The following is a 15119-nucleotide window of genomic DNA, read 5'->3' on the forward strand; positions in this document are numbered from 1 at the left end:
GTGTTGTAGCAATTTTATTAAGTCTAAATACTAAAGTGTACAAAAATACTGACACCTGCCAATCCATGGGCAACCCAGGTGGGTGACGGGGGTTCCCCGGATTGCATCTCTGGCCCCCGCTGGATCCTGCGTCCCGTGGTGGTGAGACCTACGCCCCGATCCCTCTCCCTGCTTTACCTGGAGGGCCTCCCGGCTCAATCCAGGGAAAAGCACTCCTGATTCAGTTCAGCGGTGGTCTGACCTGAACGTGTCAGGGGGCGGGGCTTCAGTCACAAGCCATTTTGGTCCCTCTGGAAAACGGTCACCATTCAGGGAGAGCCACCAAATTCTCCGCAGTGATTTTACCATCCTCTGTGGTTTTGGGCCTCCATCACTAGCCGTGAGTATTCAATAGGAGCGTACAACATTTATTTGGGAAACCGTATTTAAAGATTCAGAGTGTTTTAAGTTAGGTGTGTAAACCGAAGATTGCGGGTAGTGGAGAAATGGCTCAACCATACGCTTAGAAGCCACTGGACCACAACCTGGCACAGTGTCACTCTGCTGCCTCCCATATAGTGCCATGCCCAGGACAGAGTGATTTGCCCTGACCACATTTACTACCCCGGATAAGCATAAATTCAAAAGATGACTGGCAGGTCGGAAGGCTAGGCGCTGTTTCAGCCGTAACTAGTTTCCACTGGATGAAGGACATTCTCTTACTGAAGGTGGTGGATTGAGGAATTGAACACTAACAAAAAAAAATGAATGTTCTTGTCTGAGGACATTTCTACCATGTTAGCTGCAGCGCGTCTCCTCCATCTTCAAGGCCACAAAACGGACGCAGCGCGAAAGCGTCGCGTTTTTAGGAATGTTAAGCAGGAATGTTGCTTCGTGGGTCCACTCCGCTGAATTGCACTTAGAAAAATGGAAAAAAAAAGTGTTCCATTGCTGGAATCTCTCGAGCAGATGCAAACGTATATTCAGACCGTGCTGTCCAGGAGTGGGGACAGTCCTACCAGCTTCACACAGTTTGGTTCCAGGACTTAACTGCACTGACTAGGATGTGCTGCATGATGAGGCATAGACAAAACAAAAAAGGGTCTCTCCACCTCTCAAAAAAAAACAAAAAAAAAAAAACATGCAATGCATAACACATAAAGATCATGCTAGTATCAGGTATCACCAGTCGTTGAGCTGGTTTCTTCACCTCAATTGTTCTAGTACAGTCTCTCATATATGCTATATTAATTTTAAGTTATACATCCATCTTGGAAAGTATAAGTGTCCATACTGCAAAGCAAAAAAATAAAATAAAATAAAAAAGTGACATGGTTGGATAAGGAAAAGTAAAACATTACAATGGTCATTTCAGTTGTTGACATTGCACTTGGAATGTTGGTCATCAGAAATGTAGATGAGAGGGAACTGTTGAGAAAAACTTACATCACATCCTGATTGTCATGAAACTAGATTGACAAATGAAACCATGCTGACAATAAGGGATAAGGCCAAGGAAATGTTTGAATTATTTTAGGGAAGCCATACCAAAACTCTGGGGGTTTTTTTACTCACTTTGGTGACTCAGTTTTTTGCCCAGGTGATGGGGAATTGTAAGTATTCAGCAGCTTTTTTGAAGTTATTGAATGTGAGCAACTACATCAGGTAGTTTTACAAAATTTCTAGAACATTCTTTTTTTGTGGAGCCCCCTATAAAAATATTAGTTGCTTTTGCTAAAGGACATTAGCAGCAGCTGTTGTTTTTCAAACCTTTGCTTGACTTTTTAGGACCAGTCAGACAAGGGTAGCTGACCTATAGTGCAAAAACATTCTACCCTTTGTTCAATACACATATGTATTGAGCACATTAGCCTACATTATGCGTTCCAGTTCAAACAAACAAAACAGCTGAAAATCTCTTGGGATAGCAAAACCCATTTAACCTAGTTATGCAGAGATAGCAAAAACACACTTTCCAAAATCTCACATTTAGAAAAATAGGCCATCTAAACCAAGGGCAACTGTGCTTTTTACTCCTTCGTTTGGTCCAAGCTTTTACCCTTTCTGGGTGGAGCGGAATTGTGCCACGACTATTACCATTCTGAGGCAGAAAAATATAGGGGAAATTATATTTCAAACCAAATACGTTCAACAGATGCATTTTTATGGCTTGTCAAAGAAAAAGCAGTATGTTAAGTGGAGAGAGGGGCCTTCGTTTAATCTCTAGAATGACTTTCAGTCTATTTAAAGAAAAGGGGAAAAAAGGAGAGCACAAAGTCTGCGAAGTGCATTGGTCTCCTGTCCCCCGCACTCTAGCGCCGTCGCACGCACAGCGCCACCTCTCTGTTCCACGTAGCATAGCGCGACCGCCGACCGGCTCGCAGCGAACGCGCCCCTTCACCCGGGAGGCCGAGCTCCGGCGGCGTCCGGCGTCCAGCGTCCAGCGGGTCTCTGCGGCGGCCAGTTTTCGGAGGAGGAGGGAGCGCTTTCCCGAAGGTCTCTTGCGGGCGGAGAGGGTTTCCGTGGCCCCACCGTGTGCATCGCGCACGGGGTGCAGGCGCTTCCCCGCCCCCCCCCCTTAGGGCCCCTCGTCCATGTCGTCCAGGTTGGGCGCCATGATGAAGTGCTTGGGGTAAAGCAGGTTGTGCCTCCGGGCGTGCTCCTCCCAGCGGGCGTCGTCGCTCTCGTGGGTGATGTAGCGCTCCCCTCGCCGCGTCTCAAACTCCCTGAGGTCCAGCCACGTTTGGTAGTCCTGGACGGGGAGGCAGCGGATTAGCATTGGTACATACATGAACTGACCTGAGAAGCAATACTCTGAGAGTTACAAAGCAGGATCTCAACGCCCCTCAACGCCCTTGATCTCAACAACCATTAAACAGGATATTCAGCACTCTGAATATACTATGAAATCTTCTGCTTTCACTGAGCACCTTGTGTTCCTGTTTTGTAATTGTGAAGTGAACCTGACATGAAATGACATGTTCAACCTGACATGAAATCTCAAGTGCTCCAGTGAACAGTCCAACTTCATAACAAGGAGTATGCACAGTATTTAAGGTTCACAATTCTATGGTCTTCCAATTGGGACATATGTCCTTTAATTAGTTGTAAGAAAATGCAAATGATCGACATCGTAGTGCGTTTACCTGTAGCCATGGGTGGCTCAGGGACTTGTCTACACTGTACCGTTTCCTCATCTTCACTTGAAGAAGGTTGTTTATCAGATCCGTAGCTGTGGGAGGAGGAGAACAAAACCGAGAACAAAAAGTTCAATAGTTGTGCGGGAGCGCCGAAACAAAAAACAAGACTGCAGGAGAAGGACAATGTGGACTTTGTGCTACGTGCAGCAAAAGAACACCTCCTTTTACTCAATAAGGAAAAATTTGTGTTCGACCTTGACGTCACTCATAAGTCAAGCACGCAAGCAAGACGCTGTGAAACGGTTCACTTAAGATCAGGAGTTGATCCACATTCTTGTCCAATTTGTCAAATGAATACATTTGTTTTTGGGGCTGTGCAGTTCAGATAAGGAGCATGTGACTGGATTCAAAACTCATGTGAAATGCACCCAAAGGCGTCAGAGGCAGAAATCTGAAGGCTGTAGTCTCCCAAGATGCACAGGTGGACAGTGTGTTAGAAGCTGTTGGGCCACTTCAACTGAGGCTGGACTGAGAACCTGCGTTTGAGTCATCTCACTGAACTGAAACTGAACTTCTCAAAGCATCATAAACGCATCACACCTTGTCAAATCTGCAATACCCACACATCACCTTAAGATTTAATCGCTAAATGGAAATTCTTTGTGTGTGTCTGGGCACGGCTGAAGTTGAGCGGTAGGAACATACACATTATGGGTTCAGACGGCACAGAGATTTAATTTTATACTTTGCTTTTATCGGAAATGAACACCAGTGTACGTTTCGGAGGACAAGTAGTCTTGAATTTTAAAAGCTTGAATATGCATTTTGTTCACTTTTGTCCCCAGGTACTTTTTAAGCCTATTCACCATGTTTCTTTTGCTCTCTAAAGTTACTGCTGGTTCACCTGCTGGTAAAGTGTTGGCACTCTGATGTATTCGCCTGTGAGCCAGTGACTATTATATTCCCTACAGATCATACAGTACTATATTGCATCATTGGGAGGAGCTAAAGCTAATCAGGAGCTACCTAATTTAACCCTGGTGGGAAACTGAATGCAGCCATGCCCATCACCCCGCTTACCCTCCCCGGAAATCTCCTTCCAGGGCGTGGGGGGGTACATGAAGGCCGCGTTCTGGATCTGGTCGTTAATGTCCTCGTCCTCGTTGAAGGGGAAGGTGCCGCTCAGGCTGACGTAGACGATGACGCCCACCGACCACATGTCCAGCGAGCGGTTGTAGCCCTTGCTCCGCAGGACCTCGGGGGCCAGGTAGGCTGGGGTGCCCACCACCGAGCGGCGGAACGACTTCTCGCCGATGATGCGGGCGAAGCCAAAGTCACACAGCTTCACCTGACGGTGAGCATGAGGGAAAAAAATGTATGAATATCACAGAGTATAAGCTCTGGATGCTAGTCTCCCAAAATAAGCCATTGCGTATATTGTGTGTGCTGATACAGCCTTGAAACAGTATGTGAGTTTTATTTCTTAAAAAGTAGTTTAACAGTTGTTTCACTTGAAATGGAACCAAGTTAAATAAATTCTTTGTGTGGAGAGACTTTTTTTGTTAGTTTTGTAACTCTACCCACCTCAAAACCCCAATCCCCAAAAAACTGGTTTTAAGAAAGACACACAATTATGCATTAAGATAAAAGAAAGGAATAAAGAACTTTCACAGTCCCACTCATATAGTCTTTTTGACAATTGTATTTTATCTGTCAGTAACTTCAGCCTAACTCCAATCCTATCCCCAACATTCATTGTGACAGATAGCTGTCAAACCTTGGGTAGTACTTGGGTAGACTCTCTTACCTGAGGGAAAGGTTCAGCGGAGGCCAACAAGACGTTCTCTGGCTTCAGGTCGCAGTGGACAATGTTCTTGAAATGCAAGTGTCTCAACGCCACCAGGATCTGAGACAATAAAAATACAAAGAACTGTGATAACGTACATAGAGTATTTATGGTAAAACGCATCTTGTTCTCCCTTGTAAAAGAGAATTCTGAAAAGAATTTTGTGTAGGGCACCAATTCAGTTTTTTTCTTCCCAAGTACAATTATTTTGTTATTCACAGCGAGTTCTAGTATGTACAAACACCAGTCTAAAGTAAAGTAGCAACAACACAAATGAAAAATAATTTGCAAAAAAAAAACAACAACAAAAAAAAAAACAACACTGTAACAAGCACTGTTAGGCGAAAGTGCCAATATTTTGGTACAGGCCATCAAACCCTTGCCTGGGCCAGTCCTGCTGTGCCCCTAGCCTAGTGAAAGTGGGTAGGTATAAGCAGCGTGTTGCTGCCCATAGAAAGGCATACCTGAGTAACCAGGAACTTGGTGATGCGCTCAGGGAGTTTGCTCTTCTCACTGGACAGGATCATTTCCAGCATGTCTCCGTGGAGCTTCTCCATGACGACAAACACCCTCTCGGGGGTCTCAAACATGCACTCCAAGTTGACTATACCAGGGTGGTGCAGGTTCTGTGAGGAAGGGAAACAATGACCCACAGAGATTAGGTCCCATCCTCATCACAGTGATGATCCCACTATGATGACACCACAGGCATAACTCCATAATGATGACCTCACAGAAATTTACATTGAAGACCCTACCAGACTGACCCCAGAGCAATGTCTCTACCAAAGTTGACCCCTCCCAAAGTGAGGACATATAGGAACCCACGGTGAATACAAACATTGGTCACCATAGGTACAGAGGCGAGTATTCTCTTACCTGAAGGATGGCCACCTCATTCCTCAGCTGGCTCTCTTGCTTTGTGGGGAACCTCATTTTGTCGATCACTTTGATGGCAACATCCCTCCCTGTTTTCCTGTGCTTCCCTTCAAACAGAAATGAAGCACACAACTTAATATTAAATTCAGCCACATATATTTATACCACGGCTTGGATAAATACTCAGTTCTGATTGACTGGTGCCCCATTGGTATATCCTTATAATAATTATAAGCTCCACATTAATACACCCAAATATCACAGCTATATGAACAAGGATGTTACTAAACCATAAGAACTTTTGAGTGTTTCAAAGTACATCTGCTGACCTGCTTTGCTATAGAAATGTCGCATTTGATTATGTTACATCAACTGATTGCAGAAGTCCCAACTGGTTTCTACATAGAAAAATAGAATAGCATGCTATGTAATACCTAGCTAGTGCTTGGTTTTTGCTAACTTGCAGTATGAATCAAACTTCTGTGTCAAACTCAGTCCGTACCCAGAGGTTCACAAAGTTGGATAGCTAGTGAGTGTTCATTATTTAAGTAATCTAGCTACCCAGTGCGAGCTAGATGTGAAAATGTCTTTAGGCAGCTAGTTCAAATTAATTCATAATAGCTAACAAATATTAGCACTACTTTTTCCATATCTTGCCATTGGCGGCTCATTTTAAGTAATCTTGACTCAAGATAAGTCTTTCATTCAGAATGAATCTCTGCTTCCCCACTCTGCACACACACACACACACACACACACACATATATAAAAAGAGAAAACAGATCGAATAAATTACACGGGACTAAATGAAACGCAGAATCAAACATCTGTCTCTGTAATCCAAATTACACAAAGCAAGCAGTTCACCTTGCCTTGGTCAATAGCACCATAAGAACATGCACAATGCGTAACTGCCAACAGGAAACAATTGAGCACCAGTCATTAGCCTCCTACCCACCACTGCTACCATTGTTAATACTGTCCAACAGCACATTCTGGTTGGCTGTACTCCCAATGACTATGTATTTATGATTTTATGATGTTATATTTTCACCGGTCGGAAGCAGTGAAATCATTTATGAATTTTCCAAACGTGGCTGCTGAAAAAAACTGTCAAATGTTTCTTTGTCACTGAGCTCAGCCACAGATGATTATGATTTCATAATCACAATTTAGATACTACATTTTTATTATAACTGAATACACTGGTTTGAATGTTCGCAGAAGAGTATAAAGGAACTTGAACCTGTTGACAGATGCACAATACGGTAGAATGGAGGGAAAAGGTATTTCAAACAGTCTGCGCCAGCCATGTGAAGACAGAGAGGAACGCATCAACGTACCGCCATACACAATCCCAAACTGCCCCGATCCCAAGACTTCATCTGCAAATATCTGGTAGATGGAGCTGACGTCCTGCAAAAAAAAAAAAAAACATGCTTCCTAATCTTTTTATTACTACAACAATAACAACAATAGCAGATACAACTACTGAAACTGCTTGTTTTTTTTGTAGATTAATTGTTTAACTGTTATTTTTGAGAGCGCTTGTAACACAGAATTCCAACGTACCTATTGCATACTGTACATATCACATGGCAGTTGGCACTGGTTTGTCTCAGTCTACAGTGTTTTTAAAAAATCAGCAGCGCTCACAAAAATGAACATCACTGGCTCACTGCTGCAAATATCTGACAGAGGTTTCACACTGTATGTCCCAACAAATACAAATAGTAAACCCCAAAACTGGGAACTTTCACCCGCTGGTAAAACTCCACCACTGGTGGCGAATCCCAACCTCCAACTTCCATATTTTGTTACTCGTACAATATGCGAACTCAGCAGATAGAATAGAGAAGTGTAAGAAAAGGACGTTGCAAACAGTTCTGGGAAGCTGCCGTAGCACTGGTGAAAAAGACACCACACTCACCACATTCTCCTGTATCTGGCAGTTAGACACAGATATGCTGATAGACAACTCTTCTGGAGGGGAGCAAAAAGAAGAAATGGGTTTAGCATTTGTCTGAGATATGTGAGACATTATTCCTACATTCTATACAATGAAGTTTAAAAGCATTAAAGCAGGAAAAGCTAATAGCAGAGCTTGTGTCTGCACCGCAGTTCACTACGGAGTTTCTGTTTACACCCCCCAGACTGGAAATTTTACAACAGTTTCTTTCTGTGTTGTGTTTGGCTGAAAATTCCATCAAATCAAGTTAAGAAAAATGTATCTGTAACACTGTAGAAAAAGGTCATATGAATTGGCATTAAATAATGTAGTTGTTAACATGAATTAATGATGTACAATTACATTAATTAAGCATGTCATTTAAGTAATTAATAAATACATTAACTAATGTATTACTTACATGATTATTTATACATTAGCAAAATATAGGATACACTTATAATTAGTTAACCATTAACAAACACATTAACTGTTTTTTTAATCCCAATATGATTTGGCATTAACTACTGTCAATATTATCATGAATTAACAATGTACAAATACATCTACAAAGATGTACAGATTAACTTTTCAGTAGCTAGTAGTTAACAACTACATTAGTTAATGCTAATTCACGTGACCTTATTGTAAAGTGTTACCAATGTAGAGTATGTACCCATGAACAAAATAAGTACATCAATTACTACAAGTGGCAGAAGCCACTGCCATGTGGCTGGGCCTATGCTTTCAGTGTATCATAACTTTACGTGCAGTAATATGAAGAGAGATGTGTGAAAATTGCGTAGTGAATTACTGAAACCAAAATCTTATTGAAGCGCGAAACCCTGTGAAACCTAATGTGGAACCACGAAGTCGCACGCCGGTTTCATCGAAATACGATAAAAGCTGCGGCGTAGTCGTGACAATGACGCTGCAAGTCGCCGTAGTAATACGGTGGCGTTTCGAAGCTGCTCCCAGTGATTTAAACGGGGTGGGGGGGAGAGGATCTGTTTCGCTTTACCCTAATCTGGCATCTGGCAATCTGCTTTCAGAGCGCTCGGGCCTGAGGTCAGACCCCCGCCATTATTGTCTGTGCTTTCTTGATTCACTCTTTTTTCCTGTACTCCAGTTTTATCTGAGGACTAAAGCAGATTCCAGTGTTTTTTTTTTTTTTGCTGTGGAGAGCCTTTGAGTGAACCTACGATGATGATAATAATAATTAACCTAAAAAAAACCTGCATGATCTAATTTTGCTTTAAAATGTTCATTTAAAAAACATTCAATAAAGAAGTGCTGGCAAAAAAATAAATCAAAATAATGATAATATACGATTGAAAAAAGCACAGCCCTTCACAATTCAACAAATGCAACAGGCATATCAGAAGAGCTAGCAGCGCTGAGGCTGTCCAATAGAAAGAACCCTGCTTTGTTTCGTCAGGTATCGGACATATTCAGAAACACGATGTGGACGAGAAGTGCCCGGCCAGCTAGGGCTACCCCCCCGCAGCTCCTTGAAGCTGGGGCCCCCACCAGCAGTAGCCAATCAGGGCTAGGAAGGGAAGAAGGGGAAGCAATCTGCTTCATATGCACCTTCTGCAAAACGGTCACCAATGGTGACAAACAGTCAAAGTTCATCAAAAAAACAGCCTGTCTCTGTGACACAGACACAGCAAGAGAAAGTGAAGCATGACTTTATGATGTCACAATGCAGACCAGGTTTCTATTTGTAGTGTAACAATCAAGGTTTTTCAAGGACCTACAAGGACAAATTTTGTTTGAAGAATAATCTTACATGTTTTTTAATAGTGTGGGACATGTACAAACCAAGCACCTTCAAGCATTCTTTTGAAAGGCAAAGCATTTTCACAACCTGTTACCCAGTTCCACAATGATCATAACAAATCACAGCCTTTTCCTTTACATGCATGCTAGCCTGTCTATGGGATTTTCACTATGCTACTTTAAGGTCCCTATATTCTACAAAACCAGGGCACATGCATACCAATAGGACTCTTTACATCTATGCCTCGCTACCTTAAGATTGCAGTGTCCAGTGCGAGGGGAGTTTTTTTTGGTCGGAAAAGGTACTCACTGTGGTCTTTGGCCTGCCCAGCAGCCGTGCAGACGCTGGGCTGGGGGGTGACGGGCATCAGCGCCTGCCGGATGGCCTTCTCCCAGCCCTGGGCCACCTCCAGGCCTACTCCGGACGCGGCCAGCGCCGGGTTGGCGCAGCTGGCCGCATGGTTCTCGCCCACGTAGTAGACCATGGTGTCGGTGATGATCTCGAAGCAGTGCGGGTTGCTGCCCTGGGGCAGGCTGGCGAAATCCCGGGCCAGCTCCACCTGGAGGATCTCCGAGAGCGGGATCTCCTGCGCCGGCGAGACGGAGGAGCCAATCAGAGTCCTCCAGGACGGTCACCCTTTACTTATCCCCCACCCCGCCCCCCCCCGAGCGCAACACGCACACTGGTCTCGCTTAACACCTCCTCCTACACCCTCTCCCCCAACCCCCTTTTCTTCAGCTGCCAGCAGGATCCTGTACGGGGCAGTGGTCGTGCGCTACTACTAGCTCGCAGGGTAGCCTGGCAGACTTTAAAATCGCGCCCCTCTCCTGCAGCTGCACGGTCGCGAAACTGCTAAAAAAAAAAAAAAAAAAATGTTTGAAAGGGAGGCGGCCACCTCCTGACCAATGGGAGCTCGGCTCGGCCCGCTCAGGGCTCCCCCGCGCTCCGCTAGCGCCGAATGAAGCGCCTGTGGTTTTTTTAATGCTGGGCGCACCATGTGACCGAGCGCTCCGAAAGATTAAAGGCCTCCGTTGATTAGAAGGCAGGGCGCAAAGATTTCAGTCTGGGCACGAGCCAGGCAGGCAGCCAGAGAGACACAGCGACTACTGTTCCGGGGTGGCCGCTGGCCGAGAGCGGGCGAGAGACACCGAGCGGAGTCCCCCCAGCCGAGCCCCCCGCCCCCGCCGAGAGGCAGCGAAACCGCAAAGTACAGGGGCCTTAACTTCAAAAGCAGGACGGCTCCGCGACTTCCAAACGCAGAGATGACAGTAATGCCGGGAGACGCTTTTGCATGCCACGCTGCCGCTGCTGCCGGCCCGAACAGATGAAAGGGGGAGAGAGAGAGAAACAGAAATGAAAGCCACGCACCCGTGCCTTTTGAGACAGCTGTGGGTAGAGGGGGGAGGGTGGAGGGGGGAGGGGGGAAGGGGGGGGGGCGTGACACGCCACAGACGCAGGGTTCATTCGGGTAGTCAAACGGCATCGCTGCGAACGCGACGCGACTGAATATTACGCCGACAATATTCCGGCGTAGAAAAGCAAACAGAAAGCCGTTCAGAGAAAACAAACAAAAAACGCGACGACCAAATCGCGAGAACTGCAGCAGCAGGCGAAAAAGAAGTACAATTACAGACGCCCAGCCCCGTCAAGTTGCTTCCCCTTTCTCTCTTGGACTAAGCTCAGCAGCAGGACGATAGTAAACGTTCCTATAACAAATGCTCGTAAACACACCCTGGTGTCTCGATTGCGGTGGCAAAGGAGTAATTTCTTTTGACCTCGGTTCCCTGTGCTGGGAAACAAAAAGGATCTGATGTCACCACCGGAGAAGAGTTCCCTGACTATGCAGAAAGTAACGGTGCACCATAACACAACTTCTCTACTTCTCCAATAAAAAGTTTCAGTGAAACTGTGTGGTCAAGACATTGAAAGAGCGAGTGGAAACAGACGTGCACGTTTCACAATAAAGACAAGGGCGGTTTTCACGCATGTTTTGGATCCATTGCGTGTGCTTTGCTGTTATCTAATTCTTATGAATATGAATATTAAAAAATCATCATCAGGGTCCTATACCGTTATATGTTATGTTAGTACTGCATACTTACAGATGCAATTACACCTGTAGTTATTAGGCCCGAGGGTAATTTTCTGAGAGCCACTCGAGAGAGTGTATATGTTCAGTTTACATTCATTATGACTTTATCTATGCGTTTAACACACTTTACTAAAAATGAGAACTGCTGAACTAATGCGGTGAAACTCCCAAAGGGAGCTCTTAGTACGGGAAACCACCATTAGAAAACACCACGCAACACATATCAGTCAGACTGCACAAATGCGTGCAATAAAAAAGAATATACCCAACCAAAAAAATAAAAAAGATTTATTGAAAGACGGTGAAAGTTATGAGCATTTAAAAAAATTCTAAATACAATTTCTACAATAGCTACACAGAGACCAGGTTTTAGGGGATACCCGTAGTGATACAAATAGAAGACGGAGAGGGATAAAGCTATACTTGTTATGTATTAAATAACTGTTTAATGATTATAGCACCTGCACACACACACACACACACACACACACACACTTACAATGCATGTAAATAAGGTAAAACAGTCTCGAAGTCCACGCCCAATACACACAAGCTCCATTTCTCAGTTCTCTGGATTCTCTGGACACATTCTGGGGAGGTGACAAGCACACACTCCCACTGCACATTCACCACACTTCACCACATTTGGAAGCTGTTACACAGAAGGAACAAGGTGGCCATTTTTAAGCCTATTTTGTAAATCAGCCTATTGGGCTCCTGTGGTTGCTAACAACCCTCTCAATGAGAGCCGTTGGTAGGGAAATTGCAAGTTCCATTCTGCTTTGTTTAAAAAAGTTTCTTTTTCAAAAGACATTGTGCACTGTATGTATGCTCCAAAGCATCTATCACTTCAGCTGAATTGCTTGAACTGAAATGTATTTTAAAAACTACACTTCAATGTAGACTTCACAACTTCAAATGTGGTTCTGCAGCCAGATGTCCTGAGGAACTATTACCATATTAATCCCACGCAAAGAAAGCCTCAAAAAAAAATTTGAAATGCCACCATCCTTCAACAGACCACTAACTGACTGATAGGCCCAGTCATGCCAGTATGTTATACCACTACATGGCTTCATAGAAAGGTCATGCTCCCTGACTGGGTTTTGGTTTTGCTCTTAGTTTCTTCCAAACTGAATATGTTCAAGTCAAGTCAAGTCACTTTTACTTGCATAGCACATCTAAAAACAACAGGAGTTGCGCCAAAGTGCTTTCCTGTCACTACAATACAACACAACAAACCACAACAAAAGTGCATCACAATACAATACATGTATTAACAATACACATAATAAAATAAAAGCAATAAGGAATAAGAAGATAAAAGTACAGGATAAAATCAATTTAAGAAAGACTGGATAAGACCAACAACAGATTAAAAATGCAGTGAGAGGATGTTAAAAATAATGAAATAAATTAAGAGTGGAGAAAACCGTAGGGCAACCTCAAACTGCACTAAAAGCAAGAGAAAAAAGGTGGGTCTTTAAATGTGATTTAAAATGATCAATGGTGGGACAGGACTTAATGTGGGACGGGAGATTGTTCCAGAGCCTGGGGGCAGCAACTGAAAAAGCCCGATCCCCTTTAGTTTTAAGACGTGAGTGGGGGACTAAGAGGAGTTGTTTTGCGGATGACCTAAGTGACCTGGAAGCAGAATATGGAGTCAGTCGATTGGTGATGTACTGTGGAGCTAATCCATTTAGGGCTTTAAAAACAAATAGATTTTAAAATTTTAAAATCAATTCTATATTTCACCGGTAGCCAATGCAAAAGAGCCAGAGCCGGAGTAATACGTTGCCTTTTCTTTGTTCCAGTTAAGAGTCTAGCAGCTGCGTTCTGAACCATTTACAGTCGAGACAGAGTGGAATGGGTCAACCCCATATACAGAGAATTACAATAATCCTGCTGAGAGGTGATAAAAGCATGGATAACTGTTTCCAGGTCCTTATGAGATAAAAACGGCTTTAACTTGGCTATGGTTTTAAGATGATAAAAACTGCCCTTCACAACACTACTGACTTGTCTGTTAAAATTCAAAGACGTGTCCAAGAAGACACCAAGATTTTTAACTACAATTTGCACATTTTTAGACAGGGGACCAAGCACATTGCTTAGGCTAGTGTATGTCTAACTGCCATTGATGATATGAAGCATCTTTTACACAATCTATTCCTGAAATATTTCCTGAAAGCTGTTTCTGTGAGTCAACCTATAGGTAGTTGTCACAACTGGGTCTATCTATGGTTTTGCAGAAATTGTCTACAATCCAATAAGATGCTATAGGAAATCTCCTGTAAGAAGCCTCCCTTCACCACTATTTTTGTGTACCACCAACAAATAGCCACCAACAAATTTGTGAGGACTGTGAATTCCAGGAGATAATTTTTTAAATCATTCCAACAGTCATTTCAAACAAATAACGATATCTCAGGCCATAAACACCACAAATAAGTCACAAATAATAATGAGAGAAATTAATAAAATGCGTGAGTGTTCATGTTTGTCCCAGTTACAGGTTTGACGTGTTCAGTTGCAGTCTGCCTCCTAGGGTTGTCCAAACTCGGTGTCGGCGGTTCTCTGAGCGTTTGGTGACTAACACGGCTTCTGCACCGAGACAGACACGCAAACGCAGTCACGTCTCATTGTGGTCATCGGTAGCTTCTCCAGCACCCACGCCGTCGCCACGAGACGCTTTCCTCCCTCTGCAAAAGCCGCCCGGTTCGGTACAATATCTGCCCTGTCTGGATGCTGATCCAGTCTCTACGCTGCCAAAGCAGGAATTACAGAACAGCCCACGGTGCGTAACATGCAGACCATCCCGTGGTAGGCTGCATGTATAATAAGCGTTTTCAGTACGAATAAACAATTTGACAAATACTGTACATGAATTATTGAAGGCACACTTTAGCCAGTCAAGTAAGCGGGGGAACGGTCAGAGAAGCTGAACTTTGTGACACCATTAACGATTGCAGCATCATAAAACTATTGGGTTCTCTCACCGCACATCACAGTGTACATGTTCTGCAAGAATGAAATGACACAAAAACAACAACATTTGAGCCAATGAGAATAAAACTGTAAATCAATGGGATTCCTTAAAAAGATTTCCAGTGGAACTCCTAAAAAAAATTGGGGGGATACACAGAAGAAGGTTGGCCATATGTAAAAGTGAGTCACCCCACCCACAGGAAACGCTAGTAACGACTGCAACACTGTTTACCCAACAAAACACCTGGGAATTTTCAGAGACCAGCGAGCCTCCAGAATGACTGTTTCTGGTAGCAACTTAAAAGTTTCACAGGGGAGCTCGTGAAACCAACAAACATGGCGGGGGATTTCTTTCAGTTTCAAAATGCATTGCATCACCCGTGGGCTCAACGCGTTAAAAGCCCACTCTTGATTTTCAGTTTCTGAGCGGTGGGCGTTTAATTAAGATGACCTTCTTACGCGCG

General features: G+C 43.9%; 1 protein-coding gene across 1 annotated transcript in view; it reads right to left on the bottom strand.

Annotated features, from left to right (window-relative positions):
• Window position 1: 1 nt before the first annotated feature.
• Window positions 2-15119, bottom strand: part of prkd3 (protein kinase D3) — a 63802-nt gene continuing 48684 nt past the window's right edge. The window contains exons 10-18 of the mRNA XM_064331583.1: window positions 9885-10161; window positions 7775-7827; window positions 7188-7260; window positions 5845-5951; window positions 5430-5591; window positions 4927-5025; window positions 4200-4467; window positions 3126-3211; window positions 2-2731 (exon numbers count right to left, since the gene is read on the bottom strand). Of these exons, the coding sequence (XP_064187653.1) occupies window positions 2558-2731; window positions 3126-3211; window positions 4200-4467; window positions 4927-5025; window positions 5430-5591; window positions 5845-5951; window positions 7188-7260; window positions 7775-7827; window positions 9885-10161 (1299 nt within the window). The 3' untranslated portion in view covers window positions 2-2557. The remainder of the gene's footprint in view (window positions 2732-3125; window positions 3212-4199; window positions 4468-4926; window positions 5026-5429; window positions 5592-5844; window positions 5952-7187; window positions 7261-7774; window positions 7828-9884; window positions 10162-15119) is intronic.

Source organism: Anguilla rostrata, chromosome 1 (genome assembly GCF_018555375.3).
Source record: "Anguilla rostrata isolate EN2019 chromosome 1, ASM1855537v3, whole genome shotgun sequence".
Taxonomy (NCBI): Eukaryota; Metazoa; Chordata; class Actinopteri; order Anguilliformes; family Anguillidae; genus Anguilla; species Anguilla rostrata.